Genomic DNA, 25,474 nt, shown 5'->3' with positions numbered 1-25,474 from the left:
ACCATCGAAGCAGCTTTGGATGTATGGTACTGAGATCAGCAGGATTGCAAACAAAGGTCACTATCATATTATCACAGACACACCTCTATAAAACCGCTAATTACATTGTGAAACTGCAACGTAAAGTCCAACTGAATGCAATCATAGGTCACCTAAAGTTGCTGTGGTAATGAGAAAAAGTAGGAAACTGAAGGTAGTCGCTGTGGTAACTTTGCTGGACATGAAGTCCTGCATCAGATAACTTAGATCTCGTAGATCTAAACATCATGGAGCCAGTCTGGGATTACATAAAGAGACTTAATCTACCAAAGAAGCATTCTTGGAAGAGCTTGGAACAACCAAACTGTAACATAACTTAATAAAGCAGATAGAGACTGTCATTATATGGCATTGTTTTTGAGAACAGCCCCACGTTATCATGCCTCAAAGGTTTGATCAGCATTGCACTGTTTTACAAAATAAATCATACTTAATCTTAACAGGACCCAGTGATTATCACGACACATCCCACCAGCAAATGCCAAGTGCTCCTTTTTTGATCATTTTATCTCATTGTCTTCTTACGCTGTTCTAGTTATTTCCGGTTCTTATCTCAAGAAGCTATATGGGAGTTCTTTGTACAGGTACGCTGCATTGCGTTTGTGTGACTAGGAGGCAGGGGGACAGAGGGTATAGACCTCACAACTACGTCAGGGACGTTGAGTAACTGTTTACATTAGTTTACAGTCACAATAGTCAGCTCGCCTTGGTTGTTCTCCTCAATATCTTCTCATCCTCACATAACCTTTTCTATATTTACTTAAAGATGCAGCTCTGGACCAAATAAATAAATAAAAAGAAGTGTCGGCATAAAAGGTGCTTCAAAAAACACGCTTCACAAATATGCACAGTCTAGTCTGATCAGTGAAGTCCTTCATGCCCCTTGTCAGCTTTTCAAAGTTAAGAAAAGCATTAAACTTTGGGTGTTAGTCTAACTGCAAAGAGTGCAAGTGTGTAAGACTTACCTCTGACATATACAATTCCCATATTATGCCTTAAACCTAAAACTAGCACCAAATTAATACATGTGGTTATAAAAAGATGGACATGGTCAGAAACAATGCTCAGGTATTGATTACATCACCACCGTCAACCTGAACCATAAGGTAGGCTGGAGCCGTGCTTTTATGATGTTTGCACCAAATTCTGACCTTACTATGTGCAGCAGAAATGCAGCAATGTTTTTCCAGTCTGTGAACTGTAGTCTCACTTTCCCAATCTTGGCTGACAGGAGTGTTGACCAATGTGATCTCCTGCTGTTGCTGCAGCTTCAAGGTTCAATATGTTCTTCTACCTGGTTATTACAAGGAGTTATTTCAGTTTCTTTTCAATTCTCTTCTGACCTTTGGCATTTTCTCCAACAGAACTGCCGGTCACTGGATATTTTCTATTTTTCAGTCATCATCTGTAAACATGAGGTGGTTGTGTAGGAACCGCCTAGCAGTCAGCACTTTCTGAAATACTCAGACCAGCCTGTGTAGCATCAACATTCACATTCAAAGCTGCTTAAATGATCCCGCCCCCAATTCTGATAATCAGGTTGAACTTCAATTGGCTCTCTTGACCATGTCTGCATACTTGAAAGTGTCGAGTTGCTGCAATGCAGTTGTCTGATTAGATATTTCTCTTAATGAGAAGTTGAAAAAGTGCGCCTAATAAAGTAGCCAATTAATCTATATCATAATCTGCTGGTTAGTTAAATTTTAGGAATCTCAAGTTTTGAGTTGCTTAACATGTGAGTAAAGCTGCCTCAAAACCTTCCTATCTGACACCCATTCAGTGTGATCCCATTAAGCACCACTTGATCTTTAATTTTTAAACTGTGGATTTGCGTTTATATATATTTGGGATGCTGACTTCTGTGTGAAATAAATGCACATGGGACAAAGGATTTGATATTTAAACACACAAAAGTCGGGACCTTTACACCTTGGCTTAAACTAGCAAGCACTTACAAGCCACAGCGACATCTGCAGGTCAAGAGGAAACATTGTATCCATGTCACACCACTATCTGATGTTTTGCTTCAAACTTCAAAAGAAAAATAAAAAACAAAACAAAACCCTACAACATGCCTCCAAAAGTCTTATCAAAAAACAGTCTTTTATTCAATACAATGAATGCTCCAACATAAAAGAAGCTTTTGACTCGTGAATTTTCACTGAAATCATTTAAGCCCACGACTTAAAACTTGCATCGTTTTCATATTTTGTGATATCTACACGTCGCAATATCTAACATTTGCAGAACAAATTAACAGCATGTTTTGCATTTCCTATGAACTACTGTACTGATGATGCAGCAGGAGTCCAATATAAGACAAAATAATTAAAACAGTAACAAATAATGGGCAGCAATAATGACAAACCACTTTGCTCTGAATATTTAAGAGCTACAAATGAGGCCGTTCACGAGGATCTGAGGACAAAATGTTTAATTAAAATTAAAAAATACAAAGCGCTTTTTGATATCAGAAGCCCCTTTCAGACATGCACTTTTCAAATAAACAGCCATCTTAACTTTACCGAGCCAGACTGCTTAACACTTTTATTCACTCTGCAAAATCCTGAATTAATGCGGTAGCAGACAGGCATGCGCAGGTCCTGAACGGCAATAAGACCATTTTAATAGTATTTTATCTCATCAGCACCAATTAAATCATTCATCTGGGATTACTAACCCAGGAGTTTTATCCTTTCCGAGCCCAAGTGGGAATGACGGGGTACAGCTCCTTGCACATACACAGAGGCCCTGCACTCAGAAAGAGCTGCAAGTGTGGTGACACTTCACCGCTTATACTGATAATACTAGCTGCCACATATCGCATGCATACAAGAACTTCTCTGTAAATTACGAACAAACATGAGGAACATTAACACAAAATTGATGAGTGCATGACAGACTGCCATCAGTTTAATAGCAATGATATCTGGCGCACGTCTGAAAAGGGCTTATGATCTGTCTCCCCATTTTCTGAGTGAATACTCTTCAAACGGTTTAAAAACAATATTTTACAATTAAAACAAACAAAACAAACATGTGTCCATCTATAGAAGCTATGTCTTTGTATTGGGCTGTCTTGATTGTATTGGAGAAGGTGAATGTCTAGCTGTAGTCCTGCGGACCGGGGCCCGGCTACTGTTGCTCAACAGGCATGGTGAAGAGACGAGGGGGCAGACGGCGTGGGGTGGGTGGGTGGATGCAGAGACAGCTGGATGAACATCAGTACAAAGCGTCAGCATTACTGCTTCGAGGCCTCTTGATCTTCTCGATGTTCTTCAGGATCATGTCGTGTAACGTTACCTGGAAACAAGCAAACATATCGGTTATTCTGCTTTCTGAACACAGGCAAGTATAAATAGATGCTGATAAATAATGAAGGCCACAACATACGTATTGATTTCTGAGCTCCGAAACTATGATTTTCAGACTGATGTATTCCTTCTCGTCAATCTCGGTTACTGTGCGCCGATAGTCCTCCTGTTTAAAAAAGTTGATTCTATGTTTATTTTTAATTGTACATCTTCTTTTAAATATAAAACAGAACTGCCGAAGTCAGTGGAAATTTTAGCAGATAGGCTGATATCAGAGTTTGTCATTTCACTAAAGGATAATTGATAATAAGAACTTTCAATTTTGCAACAAGACATTTCAATCAACTTTTATTTAACCACGATGCACCTTGAGATTAAAATCTTTTTCAAGGGTGACCGATACAAAAATTGTTTCATACACATGCTTTAAATTCTTCCAGATATACAAACACACTCTGCTTTAAACTCAGCAACACTTACATCTGCTCCTTTCTGTGAGGAAGAACACTGCCACAGCCTTTACAAAAAGACATTGAGTGGGCCACTGGTTTGGATGTTAATGATCTAACAGTCAGAAACTGACTCCATGAGGGTGGCATGAGGGCCAGCTGCAACTGGCTGCTATATATGTTGTAAACCACTAGATGTCACCGTTTACAGCCTAAAACCAAAGACCACATATTTTTAAAGGCTTTCTCTTTCAATGTTTCTTATAAAAAATGCAAATAGTTATTTTACAGCCCTAAGTGTATAGGTTAATTATCCCAAATGTACAAATCATCTGTAATCCTTCTCTTCTCCTTTTGTTTATATGTATAAAGGAAAAACTCTTAAATGAAAGAAATTGTTTAAAAAAAATAGTTAATTTCTTAGCATTTGATAGACTTCTATAGTATAACTTATATAGCTTTTTACTTTCTAATACTAAAGCTATTCACTTACCACATGTGGATATTTTGCTATTTTAGAAACCAGCTTTGCCCTTGTGATGTAGTATCTGGAAGTACGGAAGAAAGACAAAAATGGTCTCTTAACATGAAAGCGACTTCACATTTTAAAGACAAATCCCAAAGCCGGGATGTTCATATGAGATTGGGATTTCTGCAAGGTTCTGCAAACCTTGATATCTGGTCGAGGTAAGATGCAGCCTCCCCTTCAACTGTTCTGAGTTCAGCTACTGTCTCCTCCTGGATTGACACCCCAAAGTTGTTCCCATCCTCTATCCTGGGGATGAGGAGCTGAACCCACATTTTAACCTGCAGAAAGAGACAAATATAGCTAAGAAAAGAGGATGCAACATCTGACAAGTAAACACTTACGCCAACAGCATTTTAGCTGATGCCGAGCATGTGATAGTCATCTTATATAAAGAACAAATTCAATACCCTTTGCTTGTTTTCAGTCCCAACTCTTAAATCTGTGCCTTGCTTCTCCTGTTTCATTAGTAAGCCTTCATTTGTCACACATTCCTAGCTTTGTTGTAAGTTCATGGCTCCTTGCTGGGGATACCAAATGGCCAAAATAACTTACTTAGATGAAGGACTTTAGAGCTCTTACTTACTGTGTTACATTTTTCTATGAGTGTCCTGATCTCGGGCTTGACCTTTTCAATAAGATCAACAAGGTTTGCATTACTCTTCATCATCCCATCAGGCATGACAAAGACCTTGGTGCCAGTCACTGATAAAGGAGTAAAAAGTTAAAAGTTAAAAATACATAAAATACAGACTAAATATTCAGCTAGCAAAGCTGTACTTACCCATGTCATCCCCACTTCCATCCTCCAGCTTCCTCTTTTTGGCATTTTGCTGTGAGAGAGATGCAACAGTTAGCAACAACTTCTCATCCTTGCCTTACCAACAGTTACCGTAACCATACGAAATCGAACTCTAAAATGGATCCTCACCGCATCTAGTCCGTCGTGGAGATTTGAGAACAAGATGGGATCTGGCACTGGCAGATTTATGTCTGAGTGAATTTCCTTCAGTTCAGTGATGTTTATGCTTGGATCCTGAAAAAAAATGAGAATATTAGTTGTCAGACATGGTACAAATATAAATATACAGACATGGTAAGAAGAAAGCACATCTGCTGCCAAATCTAATCTATTTCACATGTCAGGACATCAAAAAAGATGATCTAGAAGGTTTGAAAAAACAGATGAATACAAACACAGAAGAACTACATATGACTTATGTAGTGACATATATAGTAATGTCCAAGACTTCAAATGATTATGTCATTATGTAGTCAACAATAACCAAGCGATAGGACAGAAGCAGTGTGAGAAAAAACTAAGACCACACCATGATTCAATAGCTTGTAGAACCACCTTTAGCAGCAACAACCTGAATGGTTTTCTGTATGATATCAGTCTCTCACAGGAGGAATTTTTGCCCACTCTTTATATGCTGCTTCACTTCATTAAGGTTTGCAGCTATTTACTAATACACAGTCTCATAAATCCCTGCCACACAAAACACCTTATTCTCTCTTTTTCGCTCATTCTGTTGAAGATCATTGTCTTTTGTGACCCAACTTTAGCTGTTAAACAGATGGCCTCACATTTGAATCTATTTTAGGACAGAGAGGAGTTCATGGTCGACTCTGTGACTGGAAGGTGGCCAGGTCCTGTGGCTGAAGAGCCTTCTCCCAGCAAATCTTACAAACAAGCCATACTAGTCCGGTCTTTAATTGTGCTGTCATGCACTTTAACATTTCACATTCTAACTGAGGCCTGTAAAGTCAGAGATATAACTCTTACAAAAATTACATCTGAACATTGTATAGTGTGACCTTGGGGGTGAGTTAACTGCGATTATTACCAGCCATTTCAATGTTTTCCTCTTGTGAGCAATAGGGCTGCCACGATTAGTCTACTAGTCACGATTACGTCGACTATCAAAATCGTCGACGACTAATTTAATAGTCGACGCGTCGTTTGAAGCTTTGTAAGATCACAAAAGACGCAGGAATCAGTAGTAGGATTTAAGAGTGTAATAATGGACTGAAACAGAAGATGGCAGCACTGCATGTCCAAGGATGCCAGCTGCCGTTAAACCCCGAAGAAGAAGAAACTGTGTCCCAGAATTCATAGCGCGGCCCATCGCGGCCCTGCTTAGTTTCCAACAATGGCGGCAGCTGGTTAGTTTTAATATTATTCTTATTATTCTTTCTGGGTCACAAAATAAACGTTTAACATATTTTCAGGCGAGAATGTAGCTGTGTAAACCTCAAATATCTGCTCAGTTTATCAAGACACCACATATTTTCAAAAGCGCTCCGACGTTTTCGGAGGCATCTGTTACCCACTAGCTCGATAGCTAGCCGGGGGCTAGGCTAACTAGAGCCGTGAGAACACGGACTCCCGGCAGATCGTTTTCAAACCCACCGCCGTCTTTCACTACTCAGGTTAAACATGATATATAAGTCACTTGGATAACTTCAAAATGTTGTTTGGCTTTTTTCAGTGTTTTATTTGTTCCTGAGTAAATCGGTTTGGATGAGATTAAAGTTATAGTTTTTACACAGCTGAATAAACGTCAAGCAGACAGCTGATCATCAGAAGTGTGAGATGCTGGAGAATTTACTCCGGTGTCCTGTTATATTTTAGATAGCAAGGAGTTTATTAAACTCCACCGAAACACTCTGCAAATGTCATTAAAATTTAATAAACTATCATCTTGTCTTTATTTTTAGTTAGCACATACCTTAAACACTTAAAGCTGAAAGCTAATGATAGTTATATAAGAGCAGATGCTGCTGGTGCAATAAGCTGTATGCTGTATGTTCAATGGATGATGATCTGATTAGTCGACTAATCGCAAAAGTAATCGCTGACTAGTCGACTATCAAAATAATCGTTTGTGGCAGCCCTAGTGAGCAACCCCCCTCACTGGAAAATGATGGACTTCAAATGGTTTGCTTTTATAGAGATGTTTATGTTTGCTGATGACCAGTTCGTAAAGTGAATTTGTTTAACAGCACCTGGGTGTTACTATTTTAACTCTGGACAACTGATAAAGACTGACTAATAAATAATGAACTTTAACGCCAAATAATACATCGGAAGGAATGAGTTTCAACTATTCACAAAGATTTAAAATTATGCCAACTTTATTTAGCTGAATGTACAATTAACTGACCTTGAGGAAATGGTCAAGTTCCAGTAACTTCTTTGGGAAAAAATTGGCGACTAGATCCTCTGCCTGGAAGAAATGTGCAGTGTTAGTGGAGTCTTGGACATCACAGTCATAATAGGTGTGTATGAAAGTGCTCATCAAATATACACATTTAGCTATACATATATAGAAACATCTATATGCAATGATCGGGGACCATTCTTAATTTCGTTGTTCTCATGACAATGACAATAAAGTTTCTGATTCTGATATCTGTGAGTTTGCACACTAGTTACACATCAGAAGGTTGGTAGATTTATCCCTTGTTCCTCCACTACATGTGTTAATGTATCCTTTGCCAAGATACTAACCCCAGTTGTCCCCAATCCATCAACTGGGGTGTGTGTGTGTGTGTGTGTGTGTGTGTGTGTGTGTGTGTGTGTGTGTGTGTGTGTGTGTGTGTGTGAGAAAGCGTGCAATTGGGTGAATGGGGCTTAATAGAAAGTGCTTTGAGTGCTCAAATAGAACAAAAGGTGTTATACCAGTACCAGACTGGTGTTTCCCCCCTTCAGTAAGTTCGATTTAATTTACTCATAGCTGGACGCAGGCTTCCATTAAATAAAGAAGCACACTTTATGCCTTAACTACAGGCCCCTAAAGGCTCGCTATGAGCCAGGATTAACTCCTGCATGTATATATTTTAATTTACAACGTAAGACAGAGACTTACTTCTGCGGTGATACGTTCCTTGAAAGCAGCGACCTGTAAACACAAACAGATATACGAGAGTTTGAATACCAAGTTAACAAAAAATACTCATTTTACGTCAGTAAACTTTATTTTGGTCCAGTTTTAAACACATGACCGGTTCCTCAGTGTGAGAGACAACCTCTAGCATTGGTAACTCAACGCCGGTGTGAACGGCAGCTGGCTGAGTTAGCTAACTTGGTAGCTCAGGCCTTCTTCAGTGCATGTGGTCGTAGTAGCAGCAACCATTTTCCCAGCACAGGGGGCTGTAAATCAAACTTTATCTAGATCCCCGTTACGCTTAGCACCACCCTGACACCACACCTGGGGAAAGGTTTGACAGGTGTACTGCAGTAGGCGGGAAACAAGAAACCGGTTAGCCGGTAGCTGCTCTTAGCCTGGCCTTATCCGAGCTCCCACATCATGCTACTAAATGTGGCTAACATGCTAGCAAAGAACATGGCAACAACAACACGCAGTATAAACTCAACTGGAATTCACAAAAGGCCAAACCTCACCTTGGTTTTAATTTCACTATCCACCTTGAGGAGTGAAGACATCTTATGTAGTCGAATATGAGCAGAACGATTGTCCCAACAGCATTAAATTCACCTGTAAACGTGTGGCTTATCACTTGTCTGCCACACTTCGTGAGCTTAAAGATGACGACAATAAACATGCGACGGAGGCAGTGTTGCGACCGCGCTTGCGCGCAACGTCACCGTCTTTTTCTAGACGCAGCTGACGATGTAAACAAGAGAAAACATCCGAGGGCAGCGGGGCTCACACAGGCCGGGTTTCACGCAAATGATAGCCATTAAGCACCCATAGACGGCGGACATGGGGCTCCCTGTTACTATTAAAGTCAATTTCCGGGGGAACGTGAAGAGGTTTCTGGCTCAGGATATGGATAAATTGGAGTGGGAAGCTGTTGAAGTCTGGGTAAGCAGCTAGCAGAGTCTTGGCTAAACGCTGGCGCAGTTTAGTGAAAAAGTAGGCCTAGACGTTTTGGCCTAGACATATAAACAGAGCTCCCAAAGGATAATCGATGTTGTTACGACAATAACAATAATGTATTTGTAAATAATATTTTTTTAAGCCAACCGGAGCTTTACAAAATATAGGCACACAAGTGAGGACGTGCTCAGTTTGATTTAAGGTTACTACATATGTATAATACAGTATCCAGCTGTGGAGGTCTTTCTCACTGACTCAGACATGGGTCATGTTTTTCCTAACACGTGTGAGGAGAAAAACTGAACTGCTCTCAATTGTTCTGCGTTACTTTTCAGATCAAAGCATCATTTGGGATCAACCACTTTCAAGTGAAATACTTTGATGAAGACAATGAAGAGGTAAGGGATTGTGTACATTGCAGATTTTCAGTGCTAATGTTTTGGCAGAGTCCAAGTTCAGTTTTTAATTTTGATCTCATTTACCTTATATTTCAGATTTGCATAAACAGTCAAGGTGAGGACAATATTTAATTGCTTGTTTTCTATATATTTTATGTTGAATATGTTTAGGCTTAGGTCTTCCTTCAAAGGTAAATCACCAGGACTTTGTTAAAAATATATGTAGCCAGCATTTGTTTAAAGCTTGGTTTAATGTACTCAAAATTCAAATACATGTTTGATTATCAGATGGCTGAAAAATAGCATGAAAAGGCACAAACCTCTGTTAACTAAGATAACAAAGACTCCTTTCCCTAACTACATCTTAACCCATTGTGCTTACATGCATAGTCACCCCCTAATGACCTGTTTGATCCAGGAAAGCTGTCCAACTGATAGATTCCTAACCTGATATGGATCTATGATAGATAATATTGGCATTCATAATATGTATTGTAGAAATTATGTCAAGTCCTGTCTTCAGAATTTACTTTGGTGGTACATTTACCTAAATACAGTGGACTTAGCAGCAGCTAAACTGATGCTGAACCATTGAAAGGCCATGCAAAACATGTGGTCCACACAAAGGTGTTAAACAGAGTCAAAAGGTAACACAGTAAAACAAATGGGTAATTCAATTGTAGGCTCAAACACTCCATGGTGTAGGCAACTGCCTTTTGGTTACAGGGATTGTGATCAACATCCTTTTCTGCATTAGTTATAAAATATGTGTGTCACGCAAACTGGTTTTGTATGCATTGTGTTGAATACTCACAGCTCTGCCTGCAGGACATGTAGCATAATATGCATAACAGTAAACAATGATGTGTGGAGTCAAGCTGTGTCTTTTAAGTTGTTAACTGGAAAGTTAATACATTTGGAACCTAAACTTTTTGACCCTTACTCCTGGTGTACCCCTACATGGAAATATCAAAATACCGGGGAAAAATACAAATTTGAGTCACAAAATGTGAAGTTATTTATTGTTTGTTTGTTTTTTTTCCCCCCCACAGATGAATATGAAGAAGCCATCAAGGTACTGTACCAGTGCTAGGTTTAAACAGAAATGACAGAGTAATAGCTTTTGTTACTGTAGAGTGATTCTCAAACTTTTCAAAAAGAGTACCACCTCATAAAATATATGGCTCTTAAAGTACCAGCCTTATGACTGACATTAAAGTGCAGTAGTATAGGGTTACTTAACAGCATATACAGTTTACACGAGACAATTTTATTTATTATATGAATGTTATTTATTTCAACTGTCATGAATAGAATAGAATAGAAAAATCCTTTAATTGTCCCACAAGGGGAAATTTGGTTGTAACAGCAGCCGGAACAGGATGTGACAAGTGATAATAATAATAACAACTGTACTGCATTAAAACATTAACAGCAGGCGGGATATCCAATCTTTAAGTGATGATGTGATGAAACCTGCTTCTGGGTCTAAACTACTCTGCATTTATTAAGGCTCTTGTGTTTTTGTTGTGTATCTTGTTCTATTTAATCTGAACAAGCCCCTAAAAATAGCATTGATCACTGTCAGCCTCTCTCTGTTATTATCACCCCAGTTCATTTTAAAGCTCAGTTTTTAAAACCTTACCGTGTAACTACAGCCCAGCCCATGCAGCAGTATATTAATGACTAACCTCGTATTGTGGATGGATTATCTCAGTCGTTCTCCTGACTGAAGTTTGGTCCATTTGCAGCATCCTGCCATATGATTGCATTTGTCCCAACCCATTGGGAACCCTCACGTTAACTTTTATTGAGTGGAAAAAAAGTTAGCGTTCATCCTCCAGCTTCACTGTGTTTATATTATGCTAACATAGCTGTGTCGCCGGATAACGTTATATACCAGCTAGCCCAACTTCAGTAACCCTAAAAATGTCACTGCTGTTTAGTTTTCTGTCTTCATTTATGTTGGAAGTGATAGCAGAACTATTTTAATTTTTCAGAAATCTTTCGATCAGAACATGGTATATTATTCAATCTTTAAAAATATTTGGAGACTTCACGTGTACCACTAGAGGGAGCCCACGTACCACGGGTGGTATGCGTACCACAGTTTGAGAACCACTGCTATAGTATATATCCTTACATAGAGAACTTGCACCGTAAATCTACACTTAAGACATAAACAACACAACGGTGTCCTTAATTAGACTACTAAAGTTATAGAAGAACAAATGGTGAAAATAACAGAATATATGTGCAGTATATGTACTATGCATCTGTATACACATCACGTTGCTACTGTGTCACTTGACTGCGGTTTGCATTCTATGCTAATTCTCCATGCAGAGTGCAGAGAAGCAGGGAAACCAGTTACACATGAATGTGTACAAGATGAAAGGACAGGCCTGTGGGGGCCCACTGAAGACCGAGGTGAAGGAGCTGAAAGGAGACCTTCGACCCGCTCCTCCTTACCCCTCAAGGGTTAAAACAGTGGACAAAGGCACGCAGGTCACCCCTGAGCGAGAAGCTGTAAGTAATTCTAGTCTTCCCCCCAACTTTCTTCTCCCTTTAGATTCTCACATGTGCAGTGTCTTTGAAATCATTTTAATAAAATCGATGCCTCAAGTCAGTTAAGTTTTTGTGCCTGTTGGGGGAAAAGTTTGTGCTTCTTTATTAAAAGCTAAAATCTCTGATTTTGTCACTTAACTGAAGAATGGTGTATTTTCATGCAGGTAGCAGTAAAAGATAACAAGGGGAACAAACCAGATGATGAGCCCCCTCCTATGTGGTTTAGATCATACATGGAGAAGGTAAAATTTAACCGCTGCTGTGAAGCAGTATTTTTACATTGAACATTTTATTTTTGATTTGCGATTAAATAAAATACTGTGCTCTGCTTCTGTTTTTCATAGTTTAAGGATGAGGTGGTAAAGGAGGTAGTAGAAAGAATGTGCAGCGACTTTTCTGTCCAGTGTTGTACCCACAAATCCCCTGAAGGTCCCCCTGAGGCAATTGGGGCTATTGGCGGTATTATGGGACCCAAACCAGGCCCCTCCACCTCGAATGGATCTCTTGGCTACACCCCAAACTGTAGCAGCTGCAACAAACTCACCTCTGAAGGAGCCTACAAGTGCAGGTATGCATGAAATTAACTCTAGTCATCACAACATTGTTTTTAACCATTTTTACATGTTTGGTGTTTTTTAAGTAGCTGTGTAAATGTTTACATTAATGTCTTTGTTATTTTCCCCGCCAGCGTGTGCCCATCCTGCATCCTGTGTGAGATGTGCAGACATAGCCATGACCCTAGCCACAACCTCGTGAGAACCAAGACACCTCTCTCCATCCCAGAACATGGAATGTCAGGAGAGTTAAGGTAAACAACCTAATCTGAGGATAACTCTGCATTAATGAAGGAAAATATGAATAGAAACACACACAAAGTGGGATTGTAAATTATTCTTGCAGCTAGATTACTGTAATTAATGACTTATCAATGGGAATTTTTATGATTTTGTTTTTGGAAAATAAACATTTGATAGTCCACAAATAGGTGTTCCTGATGACATTTTAAACCAGGTTCCCAAGGCGAGGAGACAGGACAGTGCGCAAGGCAGAACGACAGCGCCTCAAAGCAGAAAGAAGGCAGCTAAGAGCCGAAGTGAAGGAAATCAAGAAGAAACTGAGACTGGAGAAGAGGGGGCTGCAGTGGAGTGGGCCCTCTACCTCAGGAAGAGCCACTCTGACAAACATGGCCTCCACATCCACCCAGGTCCCTGCCCTGTCCCCTCCTACTGCCTCAGACACAGCCTCAGGTCCAGCCCCAGCCCAAGGTCCCATCCCTGCCCTGGTCCCTGAACCCCAGGCCTCCAGTCCAGAGTAAGAGCCACCTCGGAAGAGCGTCCGACAGTGCTGGGTACCTTGAACCCAGCATGGATGCAAAAAAGTCTTTTTTTCCAAGAAAAGAAATGAAAATATGCCATCTTTGTAATCTAGTCTGTATGAGTGTATCGCTGGCTGCTCTGGGGTGGTGGAAATTGTTGGAACTACCTCAATGTGAAAACTGCTGCTGCTGCTTCATAGATTTTCTAAGAAAATTGCTTTTGAGCTGCAAAAAAAAAAAAAAAAATCTGCGGTCCTGCTTTTTTGATTCGTAGAGAACAAAAGATGGGTATTATAAGAAACCAGGGCTTTTTTCAACAATGCTCTGTACACTTGAAACTAGGGGTCCCGGGGTCTCGCACACGTCCTTGGTGCCCACTATGGCTGCCTTGTTTCTGGATGAAAATCTGCCTGACGGCACCAATCTGGAGCCTGGTACCAAGTTCATCAAATACTGGAAGATGAAGAACACGGGCTCTATCTGCTGGACCTCAGAGACTAAGGTACCCCTCCCACTCGTCAAGAGGACAGGCTGCACTTTATCTTTCCCTCCTGCTTTACTTCCACTTTGAGCCCCCACTGTACTCATAGCCTCGTCTTATCCACTAACACCTGTTAAAATTTTTTACCCAGCGTAATACCACTAACGCCCTCTCTGTCTAAGATATTTATTATTTTAATTCAGTTAATCTGTGTTGTAGTTTAAGTTTGAAGTCTTTGTCATTGTTTGAATGGATGTGTGTGTGTGTGTGTGTGTGTGTGTGTGTATGGGTGGGTGTGGGTGTGTGTGTGCCCCTGACTTGATTGTATGTATTCTTTTAGTTATGTGACTTTTTTGCATGCTCTCGTCTTTGTGCTTTTTCGCATGTGTATTCCTATTTTGTGTTTTGTGTATGTGTGTACGTGCACCCAGCTAGTGTTCATGTGGGGAAACCTCAGCTTGGCATCAGAGGAGAAGAGGGAGGTGCCGGTGCCCTTGCTGCCACCCGGACATGTGGGAATGGTCAGTGTGGCCTTAGTTGCTCCTGTGACAGACGGGACGTACACCTCCCACTGGCGCCTGGCGCACTGTGGGTCTCAGTTTGGCCCGCGTGTCTGGTGCAGCATCGTGGTCAAGCAAAGAGACAAACGCACCGGACTCAGGCATCAGAGAAAACGACTGGCAAGTCTGCTATTCAGTAACACCCTGCACAGCTGCAACATGTGCACATCTATATTATTGACTTAATTCAGGCTGTTAGTCGTGGACATGGATGACGCACTCTACATATTTCTCTGAAACAAACAGGATAATTATAGGGCTGTAACACCGTAACAGAAGCATTAAAATATTTTCTACAATCAGTTAAACTGTTAAAATGCATTTTAAATGTTTCCTGTTTGCTAAATGTGTGGATTTGCTTTTCATAACACAGCAAATATAGCAAGTTAGACCTCAGTCACACGGGCTTGGGGACCAGTGGATGACCCACAGGCGACCTGAGGGAAAAGTGCATTTTTCCCTACTGGTTGTTGGGTGGTTACTACTCCTTGTGATTTCTTTGGTTGCTAGCAGATTGCCATTGTTGCACAGGCTTGTAGCCTGGAAGATGCTAACATCTGTGCAAAGATTAGCCTTTTACTCTCTGAGCTGCAGAGAAATTTAAAAGAGAGAACAACTGTCTTCAAAGTAAAAGCTGTGCCTTACTGCTTCAGCCATGACATTTTAAAGGGCGCAACTTTTACTTCATGTTCTCCGTTTCCGGTTTCACTGCTGCTTGGTGAGTAGTTTGTGAGTGTTTGCTTTGCATCTTCCATGCACACGACAACGCGTTGGCGACCGAAGGAATCACAAGGAGGTTTGCAGCAAACCACTGCCAACCATCTACGTGGTCACCAGTTTGTTTGTAGGCCTTGTGAAAGGAACTTTAGAAATCGATTTCACAACAATCACTCGCAACCGGTTTGTGAATAATTATTTTTTCTTCCGTGTAGGTTGTCCACCAACTAGTTTCCAGGCCTGTGTGACTGTGACCTTTTGAATAAATTCTAAAAATAATTGATAGATCAGTTACCAAATTAATTACCGTTTCTCAAAAAAGCTGGGCAGCTGTGCAAAATATCAGTAATATTATAATGCAATATATATTATAACATTAAGCTATATTTTTTAATCGAAAACAGTCCAGTAATATTATATCAAATGTTGAAACATTTTTTTAATTTAGTGTATGTGTGGTTTCATAGCGTAGTGGTTTACACCTTTGCCTAACAAGTATAAAAGTTCTGGTTCGATCCCAGGAGCGCATACAGATCCCTTTATGATCAGGAAGGTTTTCCAGTGTAAAAAAACAAATCAAACATGCAGAGAACCACTGTGATGTCGCCAGAAACACATTAAAAAAAGTGAAGCAAAGTGCAACCAAGCACAAAAACATAGCATCACAGGCAGGCTGAGGTCTTTAGAAGTAAAAATGGGGCTACGTTTTACAATCCACCTGTAAGAACATACCTGCTGTGCAGGTATGTAAGCAGGTATGTGCACAGCAGGAGTAGATTGAAAATCACTGTATAGGCTCTTTGAGCCTCTTTAAAATGCCCTGAAGTAAAGTGGAAAACAGTCCTGTGGTCTTACCAATCAAAGTTTGAAAACCCAGTATACTTGATGGTAAAGACGGGCCTTAGTACACATGACTTGGGTTGTAATGCTACTGTGTACAGGCTTTCAAGACATGTGCTGATGTGACATGACTTTGTAGGAAGTTCTGTCCTGTGCAACAAAGGAACATCTCAGATCACATTCTTCATTACAGCTGCTCGTCTTCATAGTAAAAGAATCTTCCCACTAAACCGGCCTGCCTGCTTTCCAGACCCGTGAGCCATTGCAAACATTTGAAGCATAATGACGTAGGAGGCTCTGGACTGCTGAGCTAGTGGATTCCTTTATTAGGCAAGAATAGGATCACTTTTGCTTTTAAAGCTTTTTGAATTGTGCTCACAGCAAAAAAAAAAAAAAATCTGTTTCAACATTTGACATAATGTCGTTGAGGTATTTTACAATAAATAGGAACTAATTTGTAAATCATTGTACATATTTAATGTTCTCTACTGCAGTATGTGAGCATGTGACTCTGTGTACTTACGATAAAAATTGAAAATTAAGAATAACACAGAATTAAAAAGCTTAATGCATGACAAAAGATCATATACTATAAACACCAGAAGTAAAATTGAAAAAAAAATCATATTATGAATTGAAAAGTTTCAGTACACTTTAGTGACACTAACGATGGCACACTTGTTTGTCCTTCAGAAGAAAGATCTAAGACCACCGAAGGAAGAGATGAAGCCAGAGGAGAAGGAGGCGCGGGCCAAGAAGGGCCACACTGGCTTCTTGGCAGGCCTCTTCTCTGAAGACTACTACTTCCCACCAGTGGACTTCATGACTGCACAGGTGTGCACTCGAAAAGCTCAGAAACCTAAAACATGCTTTAAAGTAGCTTCAGTCAATACTCCTGAAAGCTAGCAGCAAGGGCAATTTTTAATAAGGAAAATATGTGAAATCTGTTGAATAACAAACAGTACTTGGCTCTTAATTATACACAGAGCTTGGCAGAAGTACACTGGCACTTATTTTATATTTTCCCTAATTTGTTTTGTTATTAAGGATCTTCTATCTTTTGAGTTGCTGGATTTAAATTTTGCGGACGACCTGGAAAAGGTTCCTCATAACACCCCTGCAGGTGAGTCAAGTTTAATGCTTTAATACAAGAAGAATAACTGTTATTATTCATTATCTGTTTTTTGAATAAAGGTTTTGGATGAAATTTGTTCTTTCCAGGTTTAACAGTTTAACCAAGTGAACGCATCAGGATTTAGAAACATGAACTGTGTCGTGTTTTCTCTTCATTCATTTCTAGATTTGACACCGTGTATATCCCCTCTTCCCTATTGCACTGTTGTGTTGGACAAGTCCAGCCCATCTCCCAAAAAAGAGGAAACGGAGATCTCAGGAGTCCGAAAACTTTTTGGTGAGGCGAATAGAGTAATAGAAGACACACAGAGTAATGTGTATTCAGTATGAATTCTTACAATTACTGGAAAACTAAGCCATGGGATGTTAGGAATAAAATTTAACATTTAACCCCAGTCAAGTCTGTCCCGTATTTAGCAAGTGAAAATAAAATAAAATAAACAATAAAAGGTGAATCAAATAGACCATTGCCACAAGGCTGGGATGGTCCATTTGGTAAAGTAAATCCGTTGGGCATCTTTCTTCGCCTTTAGACAATAATTCTGATGGCAAAAGAGCAAAACGGGACAGGCAAAAAAAAGGAATAAAATTTAAACTTTTGAATTAAAAGTATTCTTGCCTTAAATCAGCTGTTTAGAGGGCAGCTTCAGTCATTTTACACATTAGATTTCAGTTCAGGTTAAGCTCTTTGTACCTCTAATTTGATTTGGTTTGCACAATGAGTCTTAATTACTTACGCATGACTTATACTATATGTGTTGAATCTGCTTTGAGCCTACAGTGTAGTCAACACAAGTGCCTGACGGCCGTATTCTTGGATAGCTCAACAGTTTTGCCACCAAGACACTAGCTGCTGGTGGAGTTTCTCTCTTTGAGTTCAATCATTATCTTCCAGTCATTTAAAAAAAAATGGTGGCGGTTTTCTGTGGAAGTGCACTTCAAACTTTAGTGAAGGTTTCTACAAATGTGTAGATTTAACACAGAAGCATTAGTCATACTTAACATTTAAAATAAAAGTGTCTTTGTCATCAAAGATAGTATTCATCTGAGTGATGGCTGCTGGATCAACGCTGTTAAACTTTATCAGGAAGGAAGAAATTCCAGCCATCGAAACAAAGCGCACGAGCTGTCGATTAAAAATCAAGCCAGCTAATTGCTGTAACTGTCTGGTGGCTCACTGATCAGCCCACTCGAACCTTTCGTGATTTAATTTCTGGACTTAATGCAAGTTTATGGTGTTTGCAGTTAAATAGCCAAACAATATCACATGATTTGATTTAAAGTGTGATTTTTAAATCAAATCAAATAATTATTACATTTAAAAAATGTCAGTTTTTTTTAATTAAGTGCACTCCCATGCGGTTTAATTAGAACTAGGATGCATAAACTAACAACTGATTTAAACTAATCCTACAGCACCATCATGGCAGGGAGTCAAAACACTTGTATTATCTCAGTTATAAACCGTGGTAGCCAAAGTTGTAATTATTTTTGCCCATGGTGTCTTGTTTTAAAGTTTTAAAGACATAGTTGTTCCAAGATATGTGACTGAGGTTTGGTGAGAATGTCTTCAAAAGTCATTCTCATATAGTTTGGCTTACGTATATTTAAATAAATTCTTACTGTCCCGTAGGCTGTAAGTGAAGTGCAAAATTATTTATCTAATTGTTTGTTGGACTTTCCTAAGGACGGAAACTGAGGAATCTGAAGGAGGTGTTTACGCCTGTAGCCCAGGAGGAGGAGAGGGACGATGAGATCAGTGGAGCACAGTTCCTGTGTGAGACCGTCATGCGATCCCTCGCTTTGGAAGAAGCCCCCGACCACAGACCCCCTCGCAGGCTCCAGCGCTGCGGCCACGAACCAAAGGGTGAGGAGCCTACCAGTTTATCAGTTGTCAACATCATCTTGTTTAATGTGCTAAGCTGTTGTTTTTGTGCTACTCTCACACGTTTCCAGTAGTTTCCCCGGTTCTGAACTTTGAGAAAACAGATGAGTCGGAGGAGACCGATGAGTTTCAAGAAGGAAATGAGATCGGCGCCGTTAAACCTGAAACTTCAGCTCTGCCTACAAACATAGGACTCAACTGGATCGCCCAAAAAGAGGAAACCAGGCCAAGTTAGTGCACAACGTCTGGGGTTTTTTTTGTTTCTGCTTTTTTCTACCAAAATGTCTGTTTCTATTTGTATGTTATGGTGTGACCTCAATATCCAGATGTTGATTTTAGTCATTTCTTTCCTTCTTGCAAGTTTCTCCACCTGAACCAGAGAATAAAAACCTGCGTATGAGTTCACATCATAATAACGAGGACAAAGACTTTGAGGCCTGTGATGGTACCCAGAACGTGACGGATGATCGAGAAGAGAAAGAGGAGGATGGAAACAAAGGGGAAGACTGGGATGAGGTGACTTGATTAGATCTAAATTATTGTAAGAGAGTTTGTATAGAAATTCTCATGTAATAATATCCTCATATTCTTCTCTTGTGCCTCAGATCAGCAGCCAGATCTCCTCAGTCTCCTCTGACGATTACAGCGTCATCCTCCCAGACTGCTTTGACACCAGCCGGCCTCTGGGGGAGTCCATGTACAGCTCCGCCATGTCGCAGCCTGGCACTGGTGCTGCTGCTCTGGCCTCGGACAAATCGGATGTAGAGCAGGAGGAAGAGGAAGAGTCCATCATGGAGCCGGGCAGGGATGCACTACTGGGAGAGAGGCAGGAGCTGACAGAGGTGGCCTCTGCTGAGGATTTACTGGGAAACGCTGGGCCTCCACTAGTCACTCAAATCAACAGCAGTGTGAACCAGATGCCCTGTGCCTCCCAAACTGTGGATGAGGTGACCTTAACCCCTGAAGTGGTGCCATTCCCTGACCCCCTGCTTCCCCCGCCGACCCTCTACTCACCCAGGTTAGATGGGGGACACATTTGGATGATAGATGATATGAAAGCAAAATGTTATTATTTTTTCCCTGCCAGGATTTTTCCCAATGCCCAGACTAGCCTCATTTTTTTTTAAAATAAAAGTTTCTGTATTATTTCAGGTCTGAGGCACTTTACCTGGCTGACGATCCCAGTTCTCCAGCCTGTGACCCAAATGAGCCGCATCAACCAAGAGTCCACCTCAATGGTGAGTATCACTGCCACAGCTAGGTGTAACTACATTAGATATAAATAACAGCACAGCTCACATTACTTAGGAAACACAATTTGCCCACTAAGCCAAGAAAGGAAGTTAGACTGCACACCACCTTTAAGGATCTGTTGCTTCAGCGAAGGGTTTTGTTCCTCATTTAACCTTTGTTTTCGTGTAATTTCCCTTTTTTATCTGTTCTGCAGTATCATCTGGTCTGTCAAGATCAGCAGGCTCAGCAGCCAGTGCCTTTGAGACATATAATCCCAGGCCCAGCAATGCTCTGCAGCCAAGGTACAAAAAAACAACAACGACTTATTTCTGTTGAATGTGCGTCTGTCTTTAACACGTTCATGTTTCATGTTATTGTTTGATCTATTAATATCCTGCAGGATCGGTAAAATTTCTTAGATATGTGGCATGCTGTCTGCGTTTCGTGACAGCGTGGCTAACTGTGCCACATTGCTTCCTGTAACACTGTTCTGTGTAAGGTTGTGTAACGACAGCGCTGTATTCGTTGCAGGGGCCAAGGAGGAATCACAGAGGGACTTGTTAAGGGAGCTCTTTCTGTGGCAGCATCTGCTTATAAGGCTCTCTTCACTGGACCAAGCTGTTCAGTAGAGGTATATAACACATCCTGCTGTTTAGAAACACTCACACACAAGCAAATATGCCAGAATGTATCATCTCTTCAAGGATTTAATGAGGATTGAAAGAAAATTTAACATCTCTGTTATACTCTGTATGTTCTTTTTTGCTATGATTGAATCCCATAAGGTACTGCACTAAAAATGCATCTAAGTTTTGTGTTATTTATTATTTTTGGGTTAATTAATTCTTACAGTCGCTATAATCAACAATATAATGGATCATGTGATTATTTCTATATTAAATCAGTGATCCATCCTCAAACAGTGATCCATTTTAAACTCCAGATTTTTCTTCTTTTACTCCGCTAGAGTAGCTTCGCGTAATTCACAGCTCACACTAATTATTATTTATTTTGTACTGGGCCTTGGTGGAGCCCCTTAATTCTTTAGAATCTCTTGGATGAGAGGGGAAGCGATCACTGACAGAACGAGGGCGCTTAGGGCTGCTTTCCCAGGGATTTCTGGAAGTCCTTCTGAAGCCACATGAGTGAAACCACAGAAAGTGCAGTTTTAGTCACAACAACCTCATAATCATAAGATACACATCCCTGATTATATTCCTCTTACCACCCTGCTTTGGTAAAAATTCACCCACGTTTCTCTTCTCTTTTCCAGCGAGGCATCGAGCCAGCCACCACACAAGGCCCTTCCAAGATGGACCAGCTTTTGGAGATGGGTTTCAGAGACCAACGGATGAACCGGCGACTGCTGAAGAAGCACTTCTACAGCCTGGAGCACACCGTCGACGAGCTGGTGCAGTTGGCCGAAAACCGCCGCAACAGATATAACGTTACTTAGGAGTGAAGGTGGCAAAGATGTGAAAAGTCAGCGTTAAGGTTGTGAATTAGTTTGACTTTAAAACACAGTGTAAGGATAATAAAAATAATTGGATTCAATCTATTGGTTGAAGGTTGAAAGATAATTGGGATCAATATGAAATACCGTAGCCTTTATTTCTTAATTATAAGAGATAAATGAACATTCATTTGTGGCTGCTCCTGCCTTTGCCTTTAATTTAGCTTTAACATTTTGATACAGTTAACCACCAATACACACTCAGAAGTTATGATGATGGCGGTTAATCTTTGCCATGCCTACCTGGGCCTTAGAGCTCTATGGTGCTGGTCAAAAGGAGCAGGAAGTAACATCTGGACAGGACTAAAGTGTGTATTCCAACTCATCATCTTAGTGTTCGTATGGCCGTAGCAGCTGCTTCCTCAGTGCTGAGAAATAAGTGTATAGGCAGGGCTTGCCTGGAGTCTCAAGGAGCACAAAGCTGTGAGAATGAAAACTGCTGAATGTCCAAACATGTTCTGAAAAGCCAGCGCTCATGTACGATGATGCTATGAAGCTTTGTGAATCCTCTGGGGGTTAGGGGTAAAAGTGCAGTAATAAGAACAAGAAACACATATTTAAGACATTTCTTGATTATTGTAGTGAAATCTGCCTAACAATGCAATCTTTTTCTGTATCAGAGTACTGTTATTTTAGACGTTGACATGTGGAATGTACACAAAACTGTCCGAACGGATCACTGCTCAGATGCAGATGTTTCTGTTTTGTTTTTTATACTGCTGTTTAGGAGACACCTGCATGACAGGTAGAGGCTTTTAGAGACGAGTCGTGTTTTTCGTGATTTTTAGCACAGTTAGAATGGAAAACGTCCGCTTTGCGTCATCTGTCGTCATCCCTGCCTGCCTGCATCTCTGCTCGTTCTCATTTAAACACCAACACTAACTTAAAAAATGTCTTTAAACACTAACTCAAGCAGAAACGTCTCTAACGACACATTCCTCAAGCTCATAACGGAAACAGAACCAAGTATGTTTTTATTTCGCTACATTTCCTGTTTTTTCCTTAGTTTACTGAAGGACACATGTTGGTTGACATGTTGACTGTGATGAGCGTCTGTCAGGTTTTAAGTTACTGTGCATCTCTTTGAATGATTTCGCCTTTTTGTGTGTTTGGGGTTTTTCTTAATCAGTATTTTCTTATGAATATCACTGTCCATGTTTCAAATCCATGCTCTAGAAAATAATTCTGACTATATCTACAATCTCAAGTTATTCTGTCACAGAATATATACATTAAACAATGCTCTGTCAATCTGCCAATAAACTATTTGCACATCCCTGTTGCCTGTCCAGTTAATGACACACTGCTTGTCTTATAGTATGTGTTTGACTCAGGTCATACAGCTTTGCATTCCCTGGGGACACTAAATGGTAAATGGCCTGTATTTATATAGCGCTTTACTAGTCCCTAAGGACTAGTCCCATGGCGCACTGACAGAGGCGAGGCTGCCGGACACTGGCGCCACCAGGCCCTCTGACCACCACCAGTAGGCAACGGGTGAAGTGTCTCGCCCAAGGACACAACGACCGAGACTGTCCAAGCCGGGGCTCAAACCAGCAACCTTCCGATTACAAGGCGAACATCCAACTCTTGAGCCACGATCGCCCCATAAACCACCAGGAGCTCTATAAACCCCGATTTCTTTAGAAGTAACAGTACTTAGTGACTTTTACAGTTTAATGACTCAGTGTTAAAACTATGTTAAAATGCATATTACTAAAAAATATTTTTGTAAACTTCCTTTGTGTTTCAGATGCAGCTACAAGTTTTATACAGCTGTAATATTTACACAGTAAACTGCCAATTTTTGCATAGAGATTGTAAGCAAAGGGAAACAGATGATCAGTTAAACTAGATGTACACTCACTAACGCTTTATTAGGTACACTGTGGGATAGATTCAGCTGGAAACATATCTTGGAGATTTTGGTCGACGTTGACATGACAGCATCATATAAGTTGCTGCAGATTTGATGCCTTCACATCATCCATGACTGTTCCACCACAGCTCAGCGTGCTCTACTGAAGATATGATAACTGCAGAGGCCATTTGAGTACATTGACCTCACCGTCATGTTTAAGAAACCAGTTTGAGAATATCTGAGCTTTGTGTCGTGGTGAGGTAGAGTCAGCTGGAAGCAGCCATCAGTTAATATAAAATAAGATGGATCTGTTTGTTTATACCCATTTCTGAGCTTTCCGTCTAAATCCCACAGCAAATATTCAAACTCATCAGAATGGACAACATTTTTCTAACCTTCTGTTGTCCAATTTCCAGCCTCATGTTCCTGTTCTTAGCCAACAGGAGTGGCCTTCCATGTTGTGTTTCCTTCTCTAGCCTTCTGCAGCCTTCACTACGCCTGGTGGCGCCTGTGTCCGGCAGCCTCGCCTCTGTCAGTGCGCCCCAGGGCAGCTGTGGCTACAATGTAGCTTGCCATTGCCAGTGTGTGAATGTGTGTGTGAATGGGTGAATGACTGAATGTAGTGTAAAGCGCTTTGGGGTCCTATGGACTAGAAAAGCGCTATACAAATGCAGGCCATTTACTACAAGGTTCAACATGTTGTGAATTCAGGGCATTTTCTGTAAACCTTAGAGATGGTTATATGGGAAAACCCCAGTAAATCAGTAGTTTCACTTTTAAAATCAATTTCTTTAGGATCTCATAGAGTCGGTTTTCATATAATGAAGATACTGCTAGAGGTCCAGCACAGGCCCGCACACATCTGCCACTCTAACTGACTCATTTCCTGTTTTAATACATTTTCAAAGACTAATATTTCATATCAAACGCTCACATGCCGCCCACTCAAAACCTCTTCTCTATTGAAACTAGCAACTGCATCCAAAAGCTGTGCCAGCCGGGACAGTTATAGTAAACTGAACTGAAATCTGTGGGTCAATTATGAAACGGCAAATATGGTAGGAGAAGGGTAACGTCTCTGTCAAATATGGAGTTGTGTTTAAAGGTTGTGGCCACTTGTACAGGATTTGACTGTTTAAAACGTTTGCTAACAAAGCAGGGCATCTGGCAGAGTGGAATGAAATAAGGAACCTGATGTCAGAACACTGTGTTTATTGGAGAGAATATAGCATAAATAGGTTGTGTGTCTAGTGTGGGTGCTTAAAGGTGTAAATACACAACACAAACATACTGTTAAGCCCCAAATGATTCACCCGCCTGCCGTATTTAGGTTTAAAGTCATCTTGTGACATTTTGGAGTGTCCCGCCTTACTCTGATAGAGAATCTGCAGGGAGTTGGAGATTATGGTGTTGACAAAGACGCCTTCCAGCCAAATCCCAGAAGAAACCTGCAAAAAGCTGGTCAGCAGTTTTAAAATTGGTTTCAATGCTTGAACACCAATAAAACTTTTCCACTGATTATTGAGAAGAGTATAAATAATTTTCTAATTGCCATTTTTACTCCTTTTACATTGTTCTGTTGTATTTTGAGAGATACCTGCCTTGTTTCCTACCTGTTTCTTGTTTAAATTTAAATCTCTACTAGAATCTAGATCTTTCACAATAATTTGGGGCTCATTTTATTACATTTAGGCTATGTTTTTATTATGAATTCCTGCGGTCTGTCTAGCTACAGAAATGTGTTTTACTAGACGAAAATAGGGAGTTGTTTGTACTCAGAAAGGTGTATTT

General features: G+C 40.4%; 2 protein-coding genes and 1 long non-coding RNA gene across 4 annotated transcripts in view; 1 reads left to right on the top strand and 2 right to left on the bottom strand.

Annotated features, from left to right (window-relative positions):
- LOC113028107 (uncharacterized) overlaps positions 1-25,474 on the bottom strand; it is a 460,838-nt gene that overhangs the window by 383,419 nt on the left and 51,945 nt on the right. The gene's annotated exons all lie outside the window — the stretch shown is intronic.
- psme3 (proteasome activator subunit 3) lies at positions 2,124-8,909 on the bottom strand. The gene is made up of 10 exons (XM_026178109.2): positions 8,740-8,909; positions 8,204-8,236; positions 7,499-7,561; positions 5,260-5,364; positions 5,113-5,161; positions 4,915-5,033; positions 4,473-4,609; positions 4,296-4,350; positions 3,433-3,519; positions 2,124-3,342 (listed from the first exon to the last, which is right to left on the bottom strand). The coding sequence occupies exons 1-10, from the start codon at positions 8,779-8,781 to the stop codon at positions 3,262-3,264; spliced, it is 771 nt and encodes a 256-aa protein (XP_026033894.2). The 5' UTR covers positions 8,782-8,909; the 3' UTR covers positions 2,124-3,261.
- nbr1a (NBR1 autophagy cargo receptor a) lies at positions 8,939-23,098 on the top strand. Of its 2 annotated transcripts, XM_026178107.2 has the most exons (22): positions 8,939-9,163; positions 9,514-9,576; positions 9,673-9,691; positions 10,629-10,651; positions 11,923-12,105; positions 12,309-12,386; positions 12,489-12,712; positions 12,833-12,952; positions 13,156-13,455; positions 13,802-13,961; positions 14,372-14,620; positions 16,751-16,891; positions 17,105-17,180; positions 17,358-17,468; positions 18,879-19,058; positions 19,148-19,306; positions 19,438-19,592; positions 19,682-20,094; positions 20,229-20,314; positions 20,524-20,611; positions 20,841-20,940; positions 21,583-23,098. In XM_026178107.2, the coding sequence occupies exons 1-22, from the start codon at positions 9,062-9,064 to the stop codon at positions 21,763-21,765; spliced, it is 3,213 nt and encodes a 1,070-aa protein (XP_026033892.2). In that variant the 5' UTR covers positions 8,939-9,061; the 3' UTR covers positions 21,766-23,098. The 2 variants fall into 2 exon arrangements, with proteins under 2 accessions (XP_026033892.2, XP_026033893.2); XM_026178108.2 differs by lacking the exon at positions 13,156-13,455.

The sequence above is a fragment of the Astatotilapia calliptera genome, chromosome 8 (genome assembly GCF_964374335.1).
Source record: "Astatotilapia calliptera chromosome 8, fAstCal68.1, whole genome shotgun sequence".
In the NCBI taxonomy this organism is placed as follows: Eukaryota; Metazoa; Chordata; class Actinopteri; order Cichliformes; family Cichlidae; genus Astatotilapia; species Astatotilapia calliptera.
Note: the sequence above shows the minus strand (reverse complement) of the source record. Positions and strands in the feature narration are given on the sequence as shown.